General features: G+C 44.7%; 1 protein-coding gene across 1 annotated transcript; it reads right to left on the bottom strand.

The window, feature by feature from the left end:
- Nucleotides 1–930: 930 nt before the first annotated feature.
- On the bottom strand, nucleotides 931–5745 carry LOC100381821 (putative magnesium transporter NIPA4). Its single transcript, NM_001174616.1, has 9 exons — nucleotides 5351–5745; nucleotides 4569–4625; nucleotides 4392–4482; nucleotides 4132–4292; nucleotides 3863–3990; nucleotides 3620–3757; nucleotides 3365–3457; nucleotides 1524–1629; nucleotides 931–1447 (listed from the first exon to the last, which is right to left on the bottom strand). The coding sequence occupies exons 1-9, from the start codon at nucleotides 5517–5519 to the stop codon at nucleotides 1305–1307; spliced, it is 1086 nt and encodes a 361-aa protein (NP_001168087.1). The 5' UTR covers nucleotides 5520–5745; the 3' UTR covers nucleotides 931–1304.
- Between the last annotated feature and the right edge of the window lie 3978 nt (nucleotides 5746–9723).

Genomic DNA, 9723 nt, shown 5'->3' with positions numbered 1-9723 from the left:
TAGAAGATATTTTTAATGATATCAGATAATAAGTAAGTGTTTTCGGTTATATTTTACATTTGTTATCTTATAAACTTTAAAACAGTGCATAATAATTTTTAAACGTCAAATATTTGATACTACATGTATAATTATATATATTTGTGTGTGGATGGGGCTTCCATATCGGATTTCGCACTGGCCCCCCGAAAAGTCAGGAATGGCCCTGTGCATAGGCAATAGGCTCTGCAACACATAGAACGTAGTGTATTATCTCCCATTGGGATCCGAACTTATCTAAATCCTCGTGTCCTTTATGTATACACCTTCAGTTCTCGATTTTGTGATTCCCCGTACAAATTCACTGCCGAAAATCTTTTCAAATTAAAGTTGCTCAAGTCCTACATGCGCGGTTCTATGAGAAGAAAGACTCAATGCATTGATTGAAAATGATATCTTGGAAAAGATTAAATATGAAGATGTAATTGAATATTTTGTTTCAAAGAACATCAAAATATATCATTAAGGCTATCTTTCAGCAGCTTACTCACCTGCATCTTCTATTTTAATCTCAGCTCTGTAAATAATAGTGCCACCTATAGTGTAGATCTACTGTTGGCCATAATCTAAGTGTGATACATATTTATACTTTACTTTTTAACATTAATGTTTATTTATGTTTTAATTATTGAGGTAAATACAATAAAAAATATAGATTATTTTTATCTCTATAGTATAGATCATTAGGCTCATTTTTGTATTTTGCATGGGAGTAAAAAACCTCTTAGACGGTCCTGAGAAGCAGCCGAGGAAAGGGAGCCCGGGAGGAGAAGCAGGATAGAGAGCTCCATGGCCCATGGGTATCGGCTTCGGGCAAAGCAAGTTAGGATGAAAAAGATACATATTATAAGTGCTCAGACAAAACTGGTAAATGGTTTAGTGGCATGATGTGCTTGTTCAACATCCTGTACTCTGAGAGTTGTGTTGAAAAAATACAGCAATTCAAGATAGTGACCTATATGGCTCACCGCAATATACATACAAGTATACAACCCAAAAACTTGGGCTCTTGGTCATCCTGGTGATCTTACCCGGACGAGTATAACTGATATAATCCTCAAAATTCTGTACCAATGCCTCAGAATTTACAAGGGGGCAGCCGAGCTGTTACCTTTTGAATCCTACAGCTAAAACCTACGTTGTGTATCGAACCGAGTGAATGGAGGATTATCATTCCCTTCCCATGTATATATAGGACTGACGCCTGCTGGGTATGAGCCTTCAAGTGACACGATTTGAGTGCGCATGCAAATCTCAGCGGGGCATCATGACGAGCGAAATGAATCTGTAGCCCTTGGTGACCTGAGCGGAATACCGTCAGCAGCGGATCTGAGAGGAATTCCTTCAGCAGCGTAGCCGTCCTCATCCGCATGTTTAGGAAGCCGAATCGGTAAATTTGGTGGGAGACCTGTCACGACGCGAACCAATAAGACATTATGAACGTGAGTAGTTACAGGTCAAAAGGGGCGTAAATGTAGACATACCATCCACCATATCCTTTGTCTTGTGAAGAAGAAAAGTTCCAGAAAGGATTGTGACGAAGCCGCACATCTCCGTTACAATTTGTGTTGGATTTTGACGATCCCAATCCTGTATTCAAATCAGAGTATATTAAAAAAGCAGTACCACAGCATTGTGGAGGGAGGGGGGGGGGGGTTCGCTGGTGCACCGTGACAGTTCATCTTACGTAGCAATGTTGTTTTCTAGTATGCTTTCTCAAGGCAATCTCCAGCAGTTTATTTATCCCCATACTCATATTCAAATTGCATTCTATGAACAGTGCAATTTACAATGCAAAACAATTTTTTAGGTTACCATATAGGTGAACTGCTCGACACGGTGTAATACTATCATGTTTCATACATATGACAGGTCTTCCAGTGAAAATTTTCATTGTTTACTAATACTGACTTTGATTTCAGATTTTCTTTTTTGGTGATGGATGGAAAGTTAAATGGGGACAAGACTGAAATTTTAAATGTGCCACGTCACAATAAGACCGTGAACTCATAAGTAGAACTTTTTGCAAATACTAACTATTTACTTAAGTTAAATCTAGTGCATTGAATTCCCTATTAGAATAGTGTTAGAGTGTGTTCCTATGTGTAGGTGGGCTGGCATCACTGTTAGGCTGCCGGCCCATTAGGGTTAAGGTTCTGAGTGTACATATATGTACCACATCTCCTATGCAATACAAATAGAACTACATCAAAGGTCAACTTTGAGTGCTTACATTTTTGTTTTGGACAAGAAAGATAGAGGGAATATCCCTCGGTGCATACTTTTTGTGGACAGTATAGTGCTAGTTAATAAAAGCTGAGTAGGGGTAAATGGAAAACTGGAGTTATGGCACCAGACTTTAGAGTCCAAAAGTTATAAGCTTAGTAGAACTAAAACTGAATACATGAGATGATACTTCGGCACTATTACACATGAGGAAGGAGATGTCACTATGTCACTTTGAAAGGTTAAGTAATGTCTAGAAAAGATGCATTTCACTATTGATGATCAATGCTACAGAGAGATAGGGATATTGATGAAAATGTTAGCCATAGAATCAAATCAGGACGAAGGAAGTGGCGCCAAGCATCTGACATTCTATGTGACAAGAGAGTACCACATAATCTAAAAGGCAAGTTTTATACAATGGTGATTAGACCTGCTATATTGTATGGTGCAAAATATTGACCTACAAAAGGACGTCATGTTCAGCACATAAGTATTGTGAAAATGTGTATGTTGTGATGGATTTATAGTCATGTAAGAAAGAATCGAGTCCAAAAGAATGATATATGTGATAGTCTAAGTGTAACACCAATTGAAGAAAAACTTGTCCAACACTGATTGAGATGATTTGCTCAACGGATATCTCCAGAGACATCAGTGCATAGTAGGATACTAAGACATGATAGTAATGGAAAGAGGCAGTGGAAGGCCAAAGTTAATATGGGAAGAGGCAGTAAAAAGAGATTTAAAAGGATAAAATACCCAAAGATTTATCCAATAGAAAACTGCTATCTACGTGCCAGAACCTTGATTTGTGGCTTCTCTTGAGTTTTAACTCTAGCCTAGCCCAACTTGGTTGGGACTACAAGGCTTTGTTGTTGTGTTGAAATCTAGTGTGTTGAATTGTACCATAAGTGCACAATGAACAAAATGGCTGACACTAAAACCAAAAGCAGACTCATTCAAATTAAAGATCAATATACGGCGTACTGATTGAAATCTTAAGACTACAAAGATTAGTTAATTAATTTAGTATGAATAAGTCAAAGTTTGGTGCAGAATTCTGTAAACAAACACGTTTAAGGTCAGAATCTGTTACCTTGAACATTATTACACTAGCCAAGATGGTCAAGGATGTAAACATTGTGTAATATATGGGTGAAACAACTGCAGTGTTGAATGTGTCGAGGGCCTGCAAAATTTAATTTTGATATGTTCAAAAATGGTAGGACAGAACAGACGTGCATAAGACATTGAAATAGCGAATATTTTTTACAAGATTCGACCATTAAGAAAAACCTTTTCTCTTGACACGACTACAGGTTATTGTACATGAGCATAGCACTGATCATACCTTGTTCAGATAGTTCATCTGTGTTACAATGCATAAGGTTACAACGGATGAGAACACCCATGTTTGTGGATAGACTAGCTGGTTCATCCCAGAAAATGTCAGCTTCAAGGCTATCCCAAGAGCTTTGACACTCATGACCTGCCAAACCAAGGCAAATACATAAGGAGAGCATTTATATCCTAGCTTCTTTAGAATTGCTATGTGAATTCACATGAAAATAACTGTTAGTCATGAGAAGCGTACCGATAAAGATCCCACAAGAGAACATATGCCAACATATACCATGATATGTGTCTGACCATACTCAGGGACAAAATGGAATATGAGCACAAAAGCTGCTGCAAGCACAACAGCTGCATAGCACAGGAATGCTGCAGGACATAATTTGAACCTTAGTACCTGATGAATTAGTATGGTGATGATAGTATACCGAGCAGTGTTTTGACATAAAGTAGTATGTTTTGGCTTTTGACTCATGAGGTAGAAAATTCAGAGAGAGAGAAACACAGTACCTGGTTCGGTCGCAAGATCCCACACTTCTGCCACAGACTCAATTTGACGCTCTGGAGGGGCATGAAGCACAATTGTTGTCGAACCGACCACACAAAGAATACAGCCAAGTATACCAAATGTATGAAGTTTCTCCCGCAACATTATATGGGCAAGAACAGCACTGTATAAGGCATGCCAAAACTATAAGATTTGCAGAAACCTAAGTGGTAAAAGGCTGTTGATGTACCAGTTGTAGCTCACATATTAGTCTAATTCTGACCTGATAATTATGCTAAGTGCACCAAGTGGAGTGACTAAGATAGCAGGAGCAAATGCATAAGCTGCAAAGTTAGCGATTTCGCCAACAATCACTGAAATGGAGTATGGATATCATTAGTACGAGATAGTCAAACAAGGTTAATATGCTAGAACCATATTCATCGGGAAAGGGACACACTTGTTACCATTCCTGCCCACCACAGTGGCTCAAGCAAGTATGAGTAGCCACCAACGCCTGACGAAAATTAAGCATAATTAATGAGGAAATACACAATGTTGCAACCCATCTAGCAAGATAGAAGCAAAATAGGCTATGCAGAAGTTACATAATTCACTAGCTATGGACAGAGACTGATTACACATGGTTGACCAAGCACCAATCGTCTTCAACTCTTGAGTGGCACAGGTCAACAAAAACGGATATTCACATATCTTTTGCATTGGTATGTTTCAGTAAATGAATATGCCTTCCTGTCAGCATTCCCATTCGCGGCATTCCATTTGCAGTTGATATTTTTCGAATTTGTCAAAGCATAATGGAAGCAGTAGGAACTACAAGTAGCTAATCGGTAATCGCAACATAGAAGCATTAGCAATAATGCATCGCCCCACCACCAACATGTCAGCAATCAACTATTCTGCTAGTGATCTTCCGGGGGGTCAATGCCGAGTAAGCAACAACTGATTGAAGTACATTGCAAGTTTCAACGGAGCAGCTCCCCAACATCACACGACCGAACTATCACCACCGTGCTACCTCACTGCTTAAGCCCCAAGTCCTAATTGCACTCGGAGTCTCGGACCCACTGACACCACCACTGAGATCCAACCTGCAAGGCACTCAGATCTAAGCGGCAAGCACAGCACGCCAGCAGCGAACGAAAGCATAGCCGCATCCTGCTGAACGAAAGCATAGTTCCCAAGCAGAGCCAGTGCCAGAGCTGACCGAAGGGCCCTCACCTGCTCGGACGCCGGACGCGCCGGCCTTCTTGAGCCCCTTCTTCTTCACGATGAAGCTGGCACCGATGAAGAGGCTGGAGGAGAGCGCGAGCAGCAGGCCCTTGATGTTGTCCGTCGACATCCCCGTGTACGACTCCACCCATCTCCCCACCAGCTGCGCTCCCCCCATCACGCCGCCGTCCAGCACTCAGGGTCAGGGCCCCTCGCTAACTCCTCACCCTCCACCGTCGGGCGCGGCGGTGGCCACCGCGCATGCGAGATCCGGAGGCGAAGAGAGAGAGAGAGAGGGAGAAGGAGGGACTAGGGAGTGGCTCGGTTGCGCGGTCCCTCGCTCTCCTCTGCTGGTGGTTCGGCAGCTTTTCGTCGCCTTCGTGGGCTGCGGTTGCTGCGCCGTGGTGAGCTGTGACGAAGAAGCTAGGCTAGCTACCGTATGTGGTCGTGTGGAACGGGAGAGCGGCGCGGCTGTTGTGCGGGAAAAGGGTCGACGGGCGACGACGACGGCGTCGTCCGGTCCCCAGGATGAGGGCGGAGCGAGGGGCCCGCCGGACGGGTGCCCGGGTCCGCGTGGCGTGGGTGTTTGTGTTTCCTAGCCTTTGGTCTTTGGACACGCCGCACGGCGCTTGGGCTCGTGCCCTGTGGTCGCGTGCGCCGCGCCGTGGCCGCCTAGGCGCCTACCGTGGTTTGGCTACCTTGCCAACGGCCGAGCCGCTGTTTTGGTCCTTTGGAATGGATGGAAGTCGTGGAACTATGGAAGCGGGGACCTGGTGGTCTTTTGGAATGCATACAGTTACAGTGATACAGAGTTCTCTGTGACGTGTAAGGTTCCAAGAACTTACAGACAACAATTCTTTGTCCGTGTTGTACATTTTTTTGTTTTTTTATTATGGAAGTAAAAATGTTCCAGAGATCATTAGAAAAAACAAATCAAGTGCCCTCTATTATAGTATTAGACTTCCATTCATAGCTTGCAGTGGCGGAGGACGAAAACAAATTTAGGTATGGCTCTAGACAACTACCTTGTGTCGACTGGCGTGTCCAGCGGGGCGGAATCCGGTGGGGCCGTGGGGGCGTCAGCCGTCAGGTCGGACTCTGGTGGATGCAGGGACGCAGTCCGGTGGCTGGCAGGCGGAGCTCGGCGCGTCGCGCGGGATAGCGGGTTGGCAGGCGGAGCTCGACGCGTGCTACCGGCTGCCGGCGCGTGTTGCTGGCTGCCGCCGCGGCTGGAACCTGGAAGCGGAGCTCGGCGCGTGCTGCCGGCTGACGCCACGGCCCACAGCGTGTGCTGCCGGCTGCCGCCGCGACTGGAACTGGAAGCGGAAGGCCTCGGCGGGCGGAAGAGGAAGGCAGCGGCTGAGCGAGTGAGTGGTCTCAGGCCTCGGCGACTCGGCAGCTCGGCGGCTCGGGCTCGACGGACGAAAGCGGAAGGCACAGACGCACAACGGCTGGCCGGCTGAGCGGACGGCAGTGATAACGGTTTAGGGAATTAGGGTTTAGATACTGGGCCGGTGGATCTGCTTTGTATTTTTTTTTTGGTATGGCTTGGGCCATAATAAGCCATAATGGGCCCTCCGCCCCTGATAGCTTGCAAAGATGTCACCCCCTCTAATAATCAACACACCGCAAGGACTTTATAGTGATCTTTTCTTTTCGCAATAATCATCGGAACTTGAACTAATATGTTCCCTAAAAAGAACTTGCATAGTTGATGGTATTGGTTTACTAGAAAGTAGAAAAGACCAAATCATTGTGATAAAGCCAAATGGCCTAAAACATTGTCACTATCCTAATTAGGAGTCTTTTTTTCGTTCCCTTGTTAGTATACTCCCTCCGATATTGAAATACTAGTCATTTTGGACATGAATACGCGTACCAAGGAGTGTTTAAGTAGAAGTCATATTTCCGATTTTACCCATATTAAATACTTCTCATTGTCTCATCCATTGAATTCTATTTGGGGTTTCAACTGGTCAGCAGCGCTGCTTTATATCGTGCATTTCTGAGTTCGATTCTGTGGCCTCCCTTTTTTGCATGGACGATGCACCTTTTTATTTTTGCACTGCGTTGCGCGTCCAGAATATTTTCGCTAGAAATTGCACGGCGTGCCCAGAATATTTTCACTACAAATTGCACCGCGCGCCTAGGACGTCGTTTCGTCTGGCTTGCACCTGTTCTTGGTGTTCGTCAGTTATTAAAGCCACGTTGGGCTCCTGGTACCAACAAACAGAAGCAGCAAAACTCCAAAACAAAGCAATGGCACTGCATGTTGAAAATGCTACATTTGACTTGAATATGGAGCCACCTATTGAGAATGATTTTGGTACGTACATGGTCTGGTTACTTGCCATTTGATTTTTTACTTATTGTTCACTTTTTAAATTTTTTTTCAATAGACTTGAATATGGCACCTAGAGAAGACGGTGATGTATTGGACTTTACTCTGGAAGAGACTACCATACATACTCCCATTTCTAATATTTTTTCAATAGACTTGAACGTGGTGCCTACAATAGACGATGATGCAATGGACTTGAGTAAGTGATTACTCCTACTAGTACGCTACACTTTTTTTAGAAATAATCTTGTTGCCATTGATTTGTCCGTGGACTTATAGTTTTTTACTAACTGTTTTTAGGTAGACGAAGGAGGAGGGATATTACTGAAGAACAAAGTAAACAAATCTACCAAACCTTGTTGGCTAAAAGCACGAATGGGAAACTATGGAAGAATGTCACAAAAGAAGTTGCTGCACAATTTGGAGTTCATGTTCGCACTGTTCAGCGCCTGTGGCATGACGGTAAAACCTATCTGTCTCAGGGCATTTCTGTTAATGTTGGTCCTAAAAAGAGAGGTAGTGAAAGGGAAATGTGCCCTTGGGCCATTTCTATCAGATTTTGGTGATTAAGTGCCCAACACACATTAAGGGAATGAGTATATGCCAAAGGGTGGACAAAGTGCAAATCAATACAAAGGTATGATTCTAGACTTAGTACATTGGTTTTTGTGTACTAATATATTTGTCTAAGTGCTAGAATCAGAGAAAAGACAATTGAAAAGACTTGGCTCGAGCAGCCAAGACTCTGCTCAGTCTGGGTGCACCGGACTGTCCGGTGGTGCACCGGACAGTGTCCGGTGGTGCACCGGACAGTGTCCGGTGCGCCAGGCTGGCTCTGGTTAAAAGGCCGCTCTCGGGAATTCGTCGGTGGCGTACGGCTAAAATTCACCAGACTGTCCAGTGTGCACCGGACTGTCCGGTGAGCCAATAGTCGGCCGAGCCAACAGTCGACCGCGCAATCCGCGCGTGACGCATGGCCGGGCCAACGGTCTGAAGGGGGCACCGGACTGTCCGGTGTGCACCGGACAGTGTCTGGTGTGCACCGGACAGTGTCCGGTGCGCCAACGGCTCCAAACCTTCAACGGTCGGCTGCGCCAGAACAGGAAAGAAATTTGCACCGGACAGTCGACAGAAGGCAAGAATTGCCTTCCTGGAATGCTCTCAACGACTCCTAGCTGCCTTGGGGCTATAAAAGGGACCCCTAGGCGCATGGAGGAACACAGAAAGCACACTCTGAGCATTCTTGATCATTCACACATCGTTCTTGCGCACTCGTTTAACATTCTTAGTGATTTGAGCTCCGTTCTAGTGAGAACTTTGAGATACTCTTTGAGCTCAAGTCTTGGCCGTGTGTGCGTGCGTATTGCTGTGAACTTGTGTGTGTTGCTCATCCCATCCTTACTTCCTTGTTCATTTGTGATCATCTTTTGTAAGGGCGAGAGACTCCAAGTTGTGGAGATTCCTCGCGAACGGGATACAGTGAAAGGAAAAGAAATAACGTGGTATTCAAGTGGATCTTTGGATCACTTGAGAGGGGTTGATTGCAACCCTCGTCCGTTGGGACGCCACAACGTGGAGTAGACAAGTGTTGAACTTGGCCGAACCACGGGATGAATCACTGTGCCTTTCTGTGTTGATATCTTTGTGGTTATTGTGTTTTGCAAGAACTCCTTTCTAGCCACTTGGCTCTATTGCTCTAACACTTAATCAAGTTTGTGGCATTAAGTTTTAAGTTTTTACAGGATCACCTATTCACCCCCCCTCTAGGTGCTCTCAATTGGTATCGGAGCCGTTCTCTTCAAGAAAGGGACTAATCGCCCGAAGAGATGGATCCTAAGGGAAAGGGGATGGTGGTCAACGACAATGAGAAGGAGTCCATCTTCAACGAGCCAAGGGACGACAAAGTCAATGACTCCGACTCGAGTCAAAAGAAGAAAGATGGAAAGAAGAAGAGGCGCATCAGAAAGGTTGTCTACTACGACAGCGACGAATCTTCCTCTTCTCAAAAGGACGACGAACACGAGGAGAAAAAGAAAACGGT

Source organism: Zea mays, chromosome 8 (assembly GCF_902167145.1).
Source record: "Zea mays cultivar B73 chromosome 8, Zm-B73-REFERENCE-NAM-5.0, whole genome shotgun sequence".
Taxonomy (NCBI): Eukaryota; Viridiplantae; Streptophyta; class Magnoliopsida; order Poales; family Poaceae; genus Zea; species Zea mays.
Note: the sequence above shows the minus strand (reverse complement) of the source record. Positions and strands in the feature narration are given on the sequence as shown.

Excerpts from the sequence above, each read along its gene's own strand:
- LOC100381821 (NM_001174616.1), bottom strand. The coding sequence starts at position 5,519 with ATGGGGGGAGCGCAGCTGGTGGGGAGATGGGTGGAGTCGTACACGGGG. Across the intron at positions 3,458-3,619 it reads AGATGAACTATCTGAACAAG|GCCCTCGACACATTCAACAC; the intron begins GTATGATCAGTG and ends TAAATTTTGCAG. Across the intron at positions 1,448-1,523 it reads GACAAAGGATATGGTGGATG|GTCTCCCACCAAATTTACCG; the intron begins GTATGTCTACAT and ends GCGTCGTGACAG.